General features: G+C 38.0%; 1 protein-coding gene across 1 annotated transcript in view; it reads right to left on the reverse strand.

Annotated features, from left to right (window-relative positions):
* Positions 1-5,100: 5,100 nt before the first annotated feature.
* The window catches only part of WDR76 (WD repeat domain 76), a 39,633-nt gene continuing 29,010 nt past the window's right edge, over positions 5,101-15,723 (reverse strand). The window contains exons 10-13 of the mRNA XM_019725563.2: positions 13,184-13,401; positions 12,441-12,593; positions 10,777-10,830; positions 5,101-5,631 (exon numbers count right to left, since the gene is read on the reverse strand). Coding sequence (XP_019581122.2) covers positions 5,376-5,631; positions 10,777-10,830; positions 12,441-12,593; positions 13,184-13,401 — 681 coding nt within the window. The 3' untranslated portion in view covers positions 5,101-5,375. The remainder of the gene's footprint in view (positions 5,632-10,776; positions 10,831-12,440; positions 12,594-13,183; positions 13,402-15,723) is intronic.

Consider the following 15,723-nt stretch of genomic DNA (forward strand, 5'->3'; position numbering starts at 1 on the left):
AGTGTAAAATTATTTTACAGAAGAATTGTACCTCTTTTTTCTGATGAGGAAAAACAAAGTGATTTTCCCAAGGTTGCATAGTTAGTCTTAGAGCCCAAAGTAGAACTCAGATGATCTGGCTTCTAGAACAGCCTGGATTAAGAGGAAGAACAGAAGAGACTTTTTATAAAGGGAATAGAACAGTATCACCACTGGTAACAAACCTCGTTTTTACAACTTACTTATAGAATACATTCCTGTGACATTATCTCATCTGACTATGTAACCATCACTCTGTGGCTACAGAACTGGTAAACGCGTCTTCTAAATTCCATGAGGATAAAAGGTGAAATTAGACTCCACTGTGCTAGTTTATTATCTAATCTTCCTGTTTTCAATTCTACCTGCCCTCCATTCTGCCAGATCATCTCCCAACAACACTGAAGTTATGTCACTCACCTCCAAATTTTCAGGTTCCCATTGTCTATAAAGTGATACCTAGTGCCCTGTCCCCAGTGGAGGGTTTTTTTAAATGACAAGTCTGTTTAAAGTGACCTGAAGAGTAAAAAGTGTAACAACCATTGGATGTGAGTGGTTTCCCATGATCCTACAGGTTTATAGCAGCCACCCTGCTTTGGATACCTAATAAGGACTCTGGCACCTACTCCCTCTCCCTATGCCCCTGAACACACTTCTGGTATTAGCTCAAAAACAGGCTTCCTCCACACACCCTGATGGAGTAGAGTAAAACTGGCAAAAGATACTTTTAAAACATTCCCTCCTGCACAGCTTCCATTTTAGGAAAAGATAAAATGTTTTACTCCTCAGGCCATGTAACTGTGCTAAATGTTATCTTCCTCATAAAATTCCACCTTTTCATTTGAAAATCCAAACATTTACATCCAAATGAACCAGGATATTAATCTATGCTGTCTTAGAACTCAAACTCATTACTACTGGCTATCAATACCACACTAAAAAGGAAAAAATGTTTTAAAAAGTACTCTTCGTAAAAAAAAAACATACTAAGTCAGAAGGGACAGCCTAACAGGACAGCTATGTTTTTGGAATCTGAAGTAAGAGCATATATTTCTTGCTCTCGAGTTTGATATACAAGGCACATGCGTCTGCCCAGCCCCAACCCCTTCCCATGCACTGTGTGTTGCTGGCTGGAAGGATTTAAATCTTTGTATCCACAGCCCTAAAGCTCCCTGCTTTCCTGGAGAACTGCCTTTGCAAGTCTTCTGTGGAAAGGAACCTCAAAGGCCAAAATACTACAAGGATTTAAGCAACTCAGATTCTATCAATTCCTAATCATTTCTAGTCTCTCCTGGCCTGACCAAGTTTCACCTGTCCACCCAAAATGAGATTCGTCTCCTTTTTCCTTAAAGTCAAAAACAAACAAACCACACACAGACACACACACCACACAAACACCAGTTATCTCAAATAACTCAAGTGGAATTCAGAGCTTACACTCTAAGAAATATTATAAAGGCCAACTTACAAAAAAGGTTTATCCTGAAGGGAGAGAGCAATCAGTCATAATACATGCATAGTTACAGAAGCCACAAAGCTTTAAGGGAGTCTCTGGGAGACGTACCTTTCAGAAAAGATGACAGTTTAAGGACGTCCTAAGGGAGACACTTTTTCTTTATGTGCTTTCTAGAGTTAAACAATGACTCCATTACAGAATTTATCACAGAGAAACAAGTTCCTACTCACGCTCCTTCCTTCCCTCCTGCATTGCCACAAGAAGACAGAACTCTATTAAGTGGATTTGAATATAAATAACAGTTTATGAAGCTACAATAGCAAAAGAAACCACAAAAGTGAGAAACATCAAGAATTTGCTAACATTTATTGCAGAAGCGAGGCAATTGCCACCAAAGCTTAAATGATGGTACTAATTTGACTGAGAGTAGTTTTCAAAATCTTAAAAAAAATAATGATAATAACAAAGAACAATTCCCATAGAATTAGCCAGTCTAGAACTTGTAGAAAGGGGAAAGAGCATAAAGGCTTTGTTTACTCTTTCCAGGACAGTTTAACTATAACTCAAACTCACTTAGCATTTCTTTCCATTTCATAAATTAATATTTGCATCTCACTTATCAATTCCTGTACTCATATCACCAAAAAAATAGAGAACTCCTATCCTTATAAACACCCACAACTTATTAATAAACTAAGCGTCAAAACACTTAGATTTTAAAACACAGAAGGAAATCATTTAGGAAAAATTTGTTCTTTAAGGAAATTATACATTGTCACTTGATATGATATACAATTATGAGAAGATAATATTTTCTCATAGAATTCAAACATTGCTGAGGCTATTTACAGTAGCCTTTCAGTAGTATTTTGGCAAGGAAGAACAATGAAAAAAGTTGGATAAGTAATGTCACACAGTAACATTATTATTATTTTTTTAAGGAGGGCACAGCTCACAGTGGCCCATGTAGGGATCGAACCGGCAACCTTGGTGCTACCAGCACCACGCTCTAACCAACTGAGCAAACCGGTCACCCCCATAAGGTAACATTAGTCACTTATTTAGTTGCTCCCCTTCCAATAAGACACAAATTGCCATAACTTCTGGAAATATATATTTTTATGAAGAAATGACAAAAGTGGTGTTTCATAACATTTCCCCAAAATATGAATAAGAATGAAGGTATTCACTTAACAGCCTATTAAATCTAATGGAAAATTTAAAGAGAGGGCAGATAAGGCTGTCTGTCTGGGACTCTCTAAGGTAGGACCTTTCTTTAACCATGACCCACAGTACCACAGTAATAAAGAAATACATTTTGTATCAGAATACTCCTATACATATGCATATATACTTACAAATGTGTATACATATGTAACTAAGTTTCACAAAACAATACTTATTCTAATTATGTTTTCTATTCTTTACTATTTCTTTCCTTTTCATTTTTTTAAATGCTGATCAAGGCCACTAAATTGATTTCACATGAATGGCTACAACCTATGATCTGGAAAACACTGATCTGAAGGCAATCTCACACTGGACTACAGGATCAGCCAGATCCAAACCCTGTGCCTAGGAGCCCTGGGATTACTTGGCTGTCTCGGGCGCTATCTAGAGGTGGCAACAGGGAACGGGTCAGCACACACAGATCCAGGCCTTGCCCAGGTGAAACAAAGCCTCACAGCAATTATTTTGGGATTTCATGTAAGATTTAATTTAGAGACAGAAAAAAGTAATCTTGGTTAAAAGAATTAAAAGTTTCAAAAGCACTGAGTTACATGACCCTCAGGACCCCTTGCAGTGTGTGAATCTAGAAATAAATATCTGGGGCAGGCCTGGTGGCTCAGGTGGTTGGAGCTCCATGCTCCTAACTCGGAAGGCTGACGGTTCGATTCCCACATGGGCCAGTGGGCTCTCACCCACAAGGTTGCCAGTTCAACTCCTAGAGTCCCGCAAGGGATGGTCGGCTCCGCCCCCTGCAACTAAGATTGAACATGGCACCTTGAGCTGAGCTGCCGCTGAGCTCCCGGATGGCTCCGTTGGTTGGAGCGCATCCTCTCAACCATAAGGTTGCCAGTTTGATTCCTCGACTCCTGCAAGGGATGGTGGGCAGCACCCCCTGCAACTAAAATTGAACACGGCACCTTGAGCTGAGCTGCCCCTGAGCTCCCGGATGGCTCAGTTGGTTGGAATGTGTCTTCTCAACCACAAGGTTGCCGGTTCGACTCCCGCAAGGGATGGGGGGGGCTGTGCCCCCTGCAACTAAAAAACGGCAAGTGGACCTGGAGCTGAGCTGCGCCCTCCACAACTAAGACTGAAAGGACAACAACTTGAAGCTGAATAGCACCCTCCACAACTAAGATTGAAAGGACAACAACTTGACTTGGAAAAAACAGGCCTGGAAGTACACATTGTTCCCCAATAAAGTCCTGTTCCCCTTCCCCAATAAAATCTTTAAAAAATAGCAGTACTGCAAATAACAATACTGCAAATACACAACAACAAAAAAAGTGATCATTTGTGACTAAATCACAAAAGGAGAAGAGGAAAAGGACTAATGGGTACGGGCGAATGACGAAGAGGCAATAAGAAGAAAAAGGACTACTTTATGTAGGAGACATTTTACAAACCTAATAGTAACTACAAAACAAAAATCCAGAGCTGACACACAAAACATAAATAAAGAAGAAACAAAAATCATAGAAAACAGCCAAACTAAAATAGCAGACAAAATCACAAGGGAAAAGAAACAATGGAGATAAGAGCAACCAAAAAAACAGAAGATAAAATGGCTGTAGTAAGTCCTCATACATCAGAAATCACCCTGAATGTAAATGGACAAACTCACTAATGAAAAGGCACAGAGTAGCTAAAAAACAAGACCCAACTATATGTGGCCTGCACAAGAACCATCTCAGCTACAAAGAAAAACAGGCTCTAAGTGAATGTGGTAGAAGATGATACGTCAAGCAAATGGCATCGAGGGAAAAGCAGGGGTACAGTACTTACATCAGGACAAAATAGATTTCAAGATAAAGGTAACAGGAGACAAAAATGTACATTTCATAACGATAAAGAGGACAACTCAACAAAAAGACATAAAACTTACCAATATATATGCACCCGACCTGATAGCACCAAAATATATAAAGCAATTATTAACAAACTGAAAAAAAAAAAACTGACAAAAATACAATTATTGTAGGGTACCTAAATACCCCATTGACAGCAATGGATAGATCATCCAAATAGCAAAAGAGATGAAACATTACTATTTGCGACAACATGGATGGATCTTGACAATATCATAAGTGAAATAAGTCAGATGGAAAAGGACAAGAACTGTATGATTTCACTCATATGTGGGATATAAAACCAAAAGCAACAAATAAACAAAATAAAACAAAAACTCACAGATACAGACAGAATGATGGTTACCAGAAAAGAGGGGTTGGGGAAAAAAGAGGGATAAAGAGGGTCAAATACTCATATCTAGTGACCAAAGAAGACTAGACCTTGGGTGGTGGGCACACAAGAGCATACAGATGTGGTAGCATAAAGATGTACATTTGAAATTTACATGTTATTATTAACCAATGTCACCCCAACAAAATTTTAAAAACTTTATCATTAGACCAAAAAACTTTTAATACTGATCAAAGCTTTATAATTTATAATGTTAGAATTTCTCAACATGCTATCTGATTAAAGTGCTGAAGGCATCTCAGTCTCCCCTCAGATTCCCTCCCCATCCCGTAGAAACAACCTCCAAGCCTTCTCCTTTACTAAAAGTACATTCTGCTCATAGTTCTTATTAACAAATCAATTTATATTTGTTATACAGACACTAATTAATTTGAACAAATTGGTGTTGCTAAACCAAAAACCCAGCAACTCTCTAATTCATAAAAACATGTATCTTCCCGCTGGCATTACCTCCAGCCAAAATATACCGTGTTGGGTGCACAGCATTGATGGAACACACAGAAACAAGGTACTCTCCACCAAGAAAAGAATGCACCTGCTCTCCCGTCTCATGGAAGACTTCCACCTGTCGTGGATGGGCCCTGCTGCCAATTATGACACAGTCTTCTTGTTTAGGGTCCCACACAGCTTGGAACCTGGTCAGCCATCGCCCAGTGATGGTGTTGTGCCTAGTGAAAAAAACAATTTTTTAGAAAACAGTAAATGTTAAATAACTCAAGGTAGCAATGGGCAGAGGGTAAAGATGGCATTGCTCCTAAATGCTGGTTTCCTCTGCCAAGTTTCTTCTCTGTAAGTTACTGAGTTACTACCATCAACCTAATCTCATCCTTCCTACAAGAATCAAACTCAGGACAGATGATGTTTTCTGCATTTTTGAATCTTCAGTGCTGAGTATGGTGGTTTATGCTCAGTGGATGGTCACTAAGTGTCTATTGAAATAGCACCTTTTTTGTTCACTATTTTCTAGCTCAACAGATTTTCCTTTTTTTTTTTTTTAAGCACATACAAATAGAGGCCTAGAAATAAGAAATATGAGGTCTGACAATTAAGTTCACAAACTCATCCTAGAAAAAGTGCTACATACCTCATTGCTGAATATCACTATGGTCACCTTCAAAGTACCCCCCCTTGGGAAGCTACGCACTGAAGCCAGCACCTAGTCCACCCTTCAAAGCAATTTTGGATGTCTCTTTCTGAATGGCTATCAGAGCTGTCGTCGTATTACCCTTGATGTCCTGAATGTCATCAAAATGTCTTCATTATTTCCTTTATCTTCGGGTAAAGAAAGAAGTCATTGGGGGCCAGATCAGGTGAGTAGGGAGGGTGTTCCAACACAGTTATTTGTTTACTGGCTAAAACTCCCTCACAGACAGTATCGTGTGACTAGTGCATTGTCGTGATGCAAGAGCCATGAATTGTTGGCAAAAAGTTCAGGTCATCTAACTTTTTCACACAGCCTTTTCAGCACTTCCAAATAGTAAACATGGTTAACTCTTTGTCCAGTTGGTACAAATTCATCATAAATAATCCCTCTGATATCAAAAACGGTTAGCAACATCGTTGCAACAAGTTCATGAACGTAATTGTCAGACCTTTGTATATAATCTACGTTATGACTGTTTTAACAACAGCTGCTATTTCCTGTATTTGTATTCCCCAGATAACCAAACCCCAAAATCATTTTATATTTCCATACAACTTTGAAGTAAAATATATTACTTGGGGCTCAAAGATAAAAATCACAAGGGATCAGAAAATGTCTGAAGGCAAATGAAAACGAAAACAACATACCAAAATTTATGGGATGTTGTGAAAGCAATACTAACAGGAAAGTTTATAGTGGTAAACACACTACAAAAGAAGAAAGATTTCAAAATCAACAACCTACATACACCTAAAGGAAAAGAACAAATTAAAAGTTAGCAGAAGGAAGGAAACAAAGATTAAAGCAGAGATAAATGAAATAGAAAACCAATAGGAAATAATTAGGAGTTGATTTTTTTAAAAGATCAACAAAATTGACAAACCCTTAGCTAGATTAAGGAAAGAAGACAGAAAACACATATAACTAAAATCAGAAATGAAAGAGGGGACATTACAACTGATGTCACAGAAATAAAAAGGATTATAAGAGAATACTATGAACAATTATATGCCAACAAATTGGATAACCTAGAAGAAATGGATAAATTCCCAGAAACACACAACTTACTATGACTGAAACATAAAGAAGCAGAAAACAGACCTATAACTAGTAAGGGGATTAAAACCTTCCAACAAAGAAATGCCCAGGATCAGGTGACTTCACTAGAGAATCATAACAAACACTAAATTATAATTAACACCAGTGGTTCTCAAACTCTTTCAAAGAACTGGAAAGAATACTTCCAAACTCATTCTGAGGCAAGTCCTACACCCTGACACCAAAGCCAGACAAGAACTCTACAAGAAAACTACAGACTAATATCTCGGATAAATATTGATGCAAAAATCATCAACAAAATACTAGCTAAGTGAATTCAACAGCACATTAAAAGGATTGTACACCATGACAAAGTCAATTTATACGTGGAAAGCAAGGACAGTTCAACATATAGTACTCAATGTAATATACCACATTAATAGCATGAAGGACAAAAATCATATGATCATCTCAATTGATGCAGAAAAAATCATGACAAAATTCAATAACCTTTCATGATAAAAATTCTCAACAAACTAGGTATAGAAGGAAACTATCTCGACATAATAAAGGCCATACATGATAAGCCCACAGCTACTGTCACACTCAATGGTGAAAGATTGAAAGCTTTCCCTCTAAGATCAGGAAAAAGGCAAGAATGCCCACTCTCACCACTGCTCAACAGAGTACTGGAAATCCAGTAGGACTACAAAACTGGGTAGGACTAGAGACACTGATCTGCCTAGTTTCCAGGTTGTTCACAACTACACAGGTACCAGATCCTGCATATGAGGCGTCACCATTAAACCAACCAGCATTTGATAAGGGGGACACATTCTGAGCAGTCAAATGACAATTAGTCAATTAGACAAGAAAAAGAAATAAAAGGCATCCATCCAAATTGGAAAGGAAGAAGTAAAATTATCTCTTTTTGCATATGATCTTATATGTAGAAAAGCCTGAAGATTCCACCAAAAAAAACCCAAAAACTTAAAACTAAAATGATTTTAGCAAAGTTGAAGAATATAAAATCACACAAAAACCAGTTGCATTTCTACATACTAACAATGACCAATCCCTATCAAAACCTCAATGGCATTTTTTGCAGAAATAGAAACCAAAATATCCTAAAATTGATATGGAAGCTCAAAGAACCATGAATAGCCAAAACAATCTTTTAAAAAAAGAACAAAGTTGGTGGCCTCACACTTCCTGATTTCAAAACATACAATTACACAAAGCAACAATAATCAAGACAGTGTGGTACTGGCATAAAGATAAACATACAGACCAATGGAAAAGAATAGGAAGCCCAGAAATAAACCCTCATGTATATGGTCAAATGATCGCTGACAAGACTGCCAAGACCACACAATGGGGAAAGGACAATGTCTTCAACAAATGGTGCTGGGAAAACTGGATATCCACATGCAAAAGAATGAGACTGGACAGTAACCTTACACCATATACAAAAATCAACTGAAACTGGATTAAAGACGTAAACATAAGACCTGAAACTATAAAACTCCTGAAAAAAGAAAACGGGGAAAGCTTTAGGCATTGGATTTGGCAATGATTTATTGGGTGTGACACCAAAAGCACAGGCAACAAAAGTGAAAATAGACAAATAGGACTATATCAAACTTAACTCATTGCATCAAAGGAAACAAACACCTAAGTAAAAAAACAACTTACAGAATGATAAATATTTGCAACTCATGTGTTCGATAAGGGCTTAATATGCTGAATATGTAAGGAATTCCTGCAACTCAACAACAAAAAAATGACCGAATTCATAAATGGGCAAAAGACTTGGACAATTAATACTCCAAAGAAGATATACAAATGGCCAAAAGCACCTGAGAAGATTTTCAACATCAATAATTATTAGAGAAATGAAAATCAAAACTACAATGAGATATTACCTCACAACCATTAGGATAATCACAAACAGAAGAAAACAAGTGTTGATGAATATAGAAATTAGAACCCAGATCCACTTTTGGTGGGAATGTAAAGTGATGTGGCCACTGTGGAAAAATAGTATGGAAGTTCCTCAAAAAATGAAAAATATAATGGTAATTATATAAGAATATAAAAATATAACTACCATATGATTGATCCATCAAAATCCGCCTTCTGGTATCTATCCAAAATAATTCAAATTAGGATCTTGAAGAGATATTTGTACACCCTTATTCACTGCAACATTTTTCATAATAGCCAAGAGGAAGAACCAACCCAAATGTACAATGACAGATGAATAAAGAAAATGAGGCATAGACATACATGGAATATTATGCAGCCTTTAAAAAGGAGATACTGTCACATGCTAGAACAAGGATGAACATAAAGGACATTATGCTAAGTAAAATAAGCCAGTCACAATATGACAAATAACATATGAAGTACCTAAGTAGTCAAAATTATAGATATGGAAAGTAGAAAGATGGTTGCCAAGGTCTGAGAGAGGAAAAAGGAAGAATTACGTTTAATGCACATACTTTTAGTTTTGCAAGACGAAAAAGTTCTAGAAATCTATTGCACAACAATGCGAATATAACTAACACTATTTAATTATACACTTAAAAATGGTTAAGATGGTAAATTTAATGTTATGTGTTTATAACCACAACTAAAAACAAAATTAAAGTTAGAAAAACACATTTGGGGCTCTTTTACAGCTCTCCAAAGCAAAAAGAAACATACTGCCCTTCTATTCTCTATACCTTAATATCATTAACAATCCTTTCTTACTAAAGAAGTATAGACTACGGAGAACCACATTTTCCATTGCCACTCAATGACACTATCTTTAATGAAAATTCATACTGACCCCAGAATCGTCACCATAAATTTTTTAAAACACATATTAGAAACTAATGAACTAGAATAAAGTTTGGAAAGGAAATTAAATGGGGAAATTTGTGAAAAAGAAAACAAACATACTTGATGTAGCTTAAATATAGCTTCTATAAACTATAAAACTCATGAAACAACAATCAACGTGTATTACATACCCTGTCCCCAACTTCATAAATATGGATAAAGAGGGATGTCTAGGATGAAGGCACTGAGTAAAGTTTGATGTAAAATACATACATTAAAAGTGAATGAATGGGGGAGGAGGATTATCACTTTGTGAGGGGTGAAATGTCAAACCACTGCATTGTTTTGTACACCTGAAAATAATAAATAGTTACAAGTGTAAAAAAAAAAGGTAAATGTAAAAAGAGGGTAACCAAAGAAATAAAGTAAGTAGGAGGGTAGGGAAACCCAGAACAGGCACAGAGCTTCAGCTAGCTAGCCAGGTGAGTAGTTATAGTCTTCTTTAATAAGATAACAAGAGCAATTTAGGTTGGAATAGAGTCATTCACCTTATCCAAAAATAACCACCCAGCTGCAAAGAATAGCTCCTGACTAAAAGAGATTGAACCTCTTTATAGAAACAAGGAACCTGGAAACAAGAACCCTAGATAGGATAGGAACTAGCAACCTGGGACACTTAAACAATGTAATACAAAAATCAGACCTATTACATCTCTTTGACAATCAGGTGTCTTATGTATGTATTCCAACAAACAGCTCCTAGTAATCCAGCGCGGGTATTATTCGGCATATGGAAACCTACCTGATGGTAGTGAGGAGAGGAATCTGAGAGGATATACAGCTGCTGTCAAAGAATCTGCAAAATAAAGAAGAAAAAGTAATACTGTCTTTATTTCTTGCAAATTTTCTGAAATAAGTGTTTTCAACAAGATTTTTATTGGTTCATGATATGAAATATTGTTATTTTAAAATATATAAAATCAGGCTCTAATAAACTTCAGCTAATATTTAATAAGTTACAAGGAATATTATAAAATTCAGCGCTTATAGTTCAGTGTAGAAATAATTTACTTAAACACTATTACTCCAAACTTAAAATGTACATTCTAAAGTAATAATCTGGATTCTAAAACTATATTCAGATTCACAATAACACACGTTACACATAAGGGGTGTGGTCTGAAAATGCACAAATAACCTAAAAGTACATACACATATCAAGAGCAATTTCCCCATGAGACTCATTAGTTGAGGCCTGGTAGTATCATTTCCAGGTGCTGGCGAGACTAAGGCTGGCCAGCAACCAAGAGGAGGAGTTCTTGTGGGGCAGCTGGAGGAGTCCAGAAGGTACCTTGGCAGAAAGAAACTAACACTTTCCCCATCTCCTTGTACCTAGCTATTCCAGTGCAGTTTCTACACACTGGAGCTTACTGCCTAATTAGATTACTAGAAAGCCAAATCTCTAACAGCTAATATAACAAGAGTAAACACGGCAGTGCAAAAGAACAGGAATGGGACAAACAGGCAGCTCTTGAGACAAAGGATACTGTGTGGGTAGAAAGGGGACACTGGGCTGCCACTGCCTGGTGACTCAATCTCTTAATGGACTTCCTGATAATGCTCACAGACTTTACTAGCAATTAAGTGGGCACCTGTCACAATGCAGACTATGCTCTTCCCAATAGATGGGTCTAAATTAGGTGCCTTTCTAGAGCTTGGCTCACAGTGTACCTTCAACAGATATCTGTTGAATAAATAATAAATGAATTCCAAAATTACTTAAGGTAAAACTCTCACAAATCAAGAAATGCTTGCAATGTTAAGCAAAATCAGGGATCCTTCAAGAGAATGAAACCATTTTCCACTGTGGTTGCATTAACATTCCCACATCATTTTTTATTGGCATTATTTTCTATTTTTGGTTCTATTGCTTTATATTACATTTTTAAACCCACTTTTAGCAAGTAGCTAAAGAAAGATATCAAAGCTGAAACCATAAAACTATATCCAGTAGTTTGTATAGAAGCCAAATTTTTGCTGTCTTTTCTGCATGCCCATAGCCTAGGGCTCTGCAACTTCCATTCAGCATTTCACCTGTAGAGTACTATTCCCAAAGCAAGAGCTTCTCCCTGTGCTATAATTATTTCTCTTCCATATATCACAAGCCTGCTTTCATTGGGATTCCTGGGATTATTCAGTGATGAAAGGGAAATCTGACATCCATTCCCCAGGGTAGCTACAGACCTTCCTCGTCAATCTCAAGGAAATTTCCAGACAAAAAAACTGCTAAAAAGCCATTAAAGCCATTAAACACAAGTCATTGATCATTGGTAACCTAGATATAGCTACAAAACAACACTAGTGACTGAACAGGTCGCAGCAGTAAACAAAACTACTGTTTTTCTGACATAGTAGCTACAGACGCTTTAGATTCCCTAACAACGTGTCTCTGTCTTCCCGATTTACCTTAGCTTACAATCAGCACATGTGGTCACTATTCTGTTACCAGTAAGAGGTGAAAAATAAGCAGAAGCGATGCTCTTTGTGTGTTCAGTCAAGGAAATCAAAGGCTGGCTTCCACTGGGAGTCAGGCGCCTTGTGTCATAAATATGAGTGTCCCTGTAAGGGGAGAAATAATTCTCAGTGTTACCACAGTGCATGCAGTGAGCCTCTAGAATAGCACGGAACATAAATTACACTCAAATACTCACTACACTGCATAACAATTAAGACAGACCCCTCTAATCTTCTGTATTAATTTTACAAATACAGGTGTAGATAAAAAAACATTAGAAAACTTCCAAAATCATAGCATAACAATGTAACCAGTGGGTAGAGAGAGACAAAATTCTAGTTGGCTTGCCAATCTCTCCAAGAAAAAAATTAACACGGACCAACAAGTTATAGGTCACATATAACTTGTTTTATTTATTTTTTTTTACAAGTTTTCTTCTCGAAAGACTAGAAGTAAATGCATATGATGCCAAGGAAAAAACAAAACTGTGTATTTGTTTCAATAGTTTCACTATTTATTAAATCCAAAAGAATTTCTCATTAAAAAAAAAACACACTCAAGAAAAAACTTGTCTGTATAGAAAGGAAAATTATTTGGCTGTGGGTATTACAAAAGTCAGATGCCTAACAACCAAACTAAAACATTATTCCTCATATTAAAAGGCTTAAATCATGAAATGTTATGAAGAACATACCTACATCCTGCAGTGATAAAATATTGTCTCTGTACTGGGTGGACATGAACAGTTCTTATTTTTCTCAAAGAAGAACTGATAAGTTTCTCATAAGAAGTTCCAGGTGTCCGTCTATCCACCAGTGATATACTTCCATCCCAGTGTCCTACTATGAAAGTTGAGGCATCCTCTGCCAAGAAGTCAAAGGAGGAAAGGCCACTTCTTTCATTTCTATACACCTAAGGATATAAGTAATAATCAACTTATATAATTCTTCTTTTAAAGAAAGCCAATACATAAATTCTTTGATAAAAGAGTTATGAAACACTTTACCCAAATAACCTCATTTATCCTCCCAATATCCCCACAGGAAGCACAGGGGAAAATGATCATCCCCATTTACAGAGCTGGAAACTAAGGCACTGATCAGCTGTGACTCACATTCAAATGCCAGGGCTACATCCCAAATCTCTTAAATCCAACAAACCTCAGTTGCAGAGTTCCCCTGTGAAACTTACTAGGAAATGGACTGAATCTGAATTCTACCCAAATGAAATACCCTAATATACCAAGGAGTTTTGCCAATAAAGTCCAAGATACATGGCTGAATACTGACGAACTCTTGGTGGAAGTGTAAAGAGATACAAATTTTTGACAGCTGAGCAGGATACACCTATCGAAAAATTTAGAGACTTCCGGAAAAATGGCGGAGTGAGGTGAGCCTCTGTAAAGCTCCCCTGGAATTTACAAAGAATCGAACAACAAAAACTCCACAAAGGACTCCCTGCACAGCAGACAGGCAAGACGAAGAGGCCCACTACCAACTGAAATCACCTACAGGTGGGAGATTCGCGCGCGCGAGCGGGGGGAGGAGGAAAGTGAGAAGTGAGCGGAGACACAGCTCCGCGGGCGCAGGACTCAGACCCAGCTCAGTGCGCTGAGCTCGCTGCTTCCCGGAACTACCGCAGCTGCGGGAGATCGGACTGCTAGGGCTCCGCCAGGGCTCCACAGGGCTGAGGGGGCAGCATATAACACGGCCGAACCCAACGCTCACGGCAGAGACCTCGGAGAAAAGACTGAGGGAAAAAGGCTGAAAACGGTGGTTTAAGCCCGCACTGCCGAGCAGAGAACGGAGCCTGAGACTAGCCGCCCCCTCCCTCCCCTCCCAGAGCTCGCCCCGCCCCCACCTGCCCGGTGCTAGAAGCGAAACAGTAGCGGTGTCAGATCAAAACAACAGAAAATTTGCTATATTTGAGAACTGTGGCCCACAAACACAAATCCACAGCCCAACTAGTTCCGGCAAAGGGAAGAGAGCTGTGGAAGCAGGACCGGCTGTGGTGGTGGTCGCCGCCATTGCTCTGGGCCACCTCTCACAGCTCACCCCGCCCCTGGTCCCACCTATCTGGGCGGATCCCTGCAGGAGTAAACAGAACTGCTGAACAAAGAAAGACCTCTTCCTATCAACTTGTTGCAGAAGTCACTCCTGTAGATGTCTAGGAAGAGAAATAGTAAACCAGTAATTGCCATGAGTAACCAAGGCAACAAGATAGCTCAGAAAGAAAGTGAAAAATCTCCAGAAAAGGCACTTAAATATACAGAAATATGTGACTTAAATGACAGAGAATTCAAGGCTGCAGTTCTGAAAAACTCAACGAGATACAAGAAAACACAGATAGGCAGTTAAATGAACTCAGAAACTCAATTAAAGAACAGTATGAGCATTTTACGAAAGAGATTGAAATTTTAAAAAGAACCAAATAGAATTTCTGGAGATTAAGAACTCAATAGAAGAAATTAAGAATGAAATAACCAGCTTAGGTAGTAGAGTTGACCAGATGGAGGAAAGAATCAGTGACATCGAAGATAGAAACCTGGAAATGACACAGATAGAAGAAGAAAGAGACTTGAGACTTAAAAGAAATGAAAGAACTCTACAAGAACTTTCTGACTCCATCAGAAAGAGCAATATAAGAATAATGGGCATACCAGAAGGAGAAGAAAGAGAGAAGGAACAGAGAATATATTCAAACAAATTGTCGATGAGAACTTCCCAAATTTGTGGACAGAACTGGACCCTCGAATCCAAGAAGCAAATAGAACACCTAGTTACCTCAATCCCAACAGGCCTTCTCCAAGGCACATTGTACTGAAGCTGTCTAAAATCAACGACAAAGAAAGAATCCTCAAGGCAGCCAGGGAAAAGAAGACGGTAACTTACAAAGGAAAGCCCATTAGATTATCATCAGATTTTTCAGCAGAAACTCTACAAGCCAGGAGGGAGTGGAACCAAATATTCAAACTATTGAAAGAGAGAAATCATGAGCCAAGAATAATATATCCAGCAAAGATATCCTTTAGATATGAAGGAGGAATAAAGACCTTTCCAGACATACAGAAGCTGAGGGAATTTTCTAATACACGACCTGCACTACAAGAAATACTAAAGGAGGCTATTCGACCACCATCAACAGGGACAATTTGTGGCAACCAAAACTCAAAAAGGGGGAGAATAAAGGCCTGAACCGGAATATGGGAATGGAGAAAGTAAGCGTGCTGAAGAA

Source organism: Rhinolophus sinicus, linkage group LG03 (genome assembly GCF_036562045.2).
Source record: "Rhinolophus sinicus isolate RSC01 linkage group LG03, ASM3656204v1, whole genome shotgun sequence".
Classification (NCBI taxonomy): domain Eukaryota; kingdom Metazoa; phylum Chordata; class Mammalia; order Chiroptera; family Rhinolophidae; genus Rhinolophus; species Rhinolophus sinicus.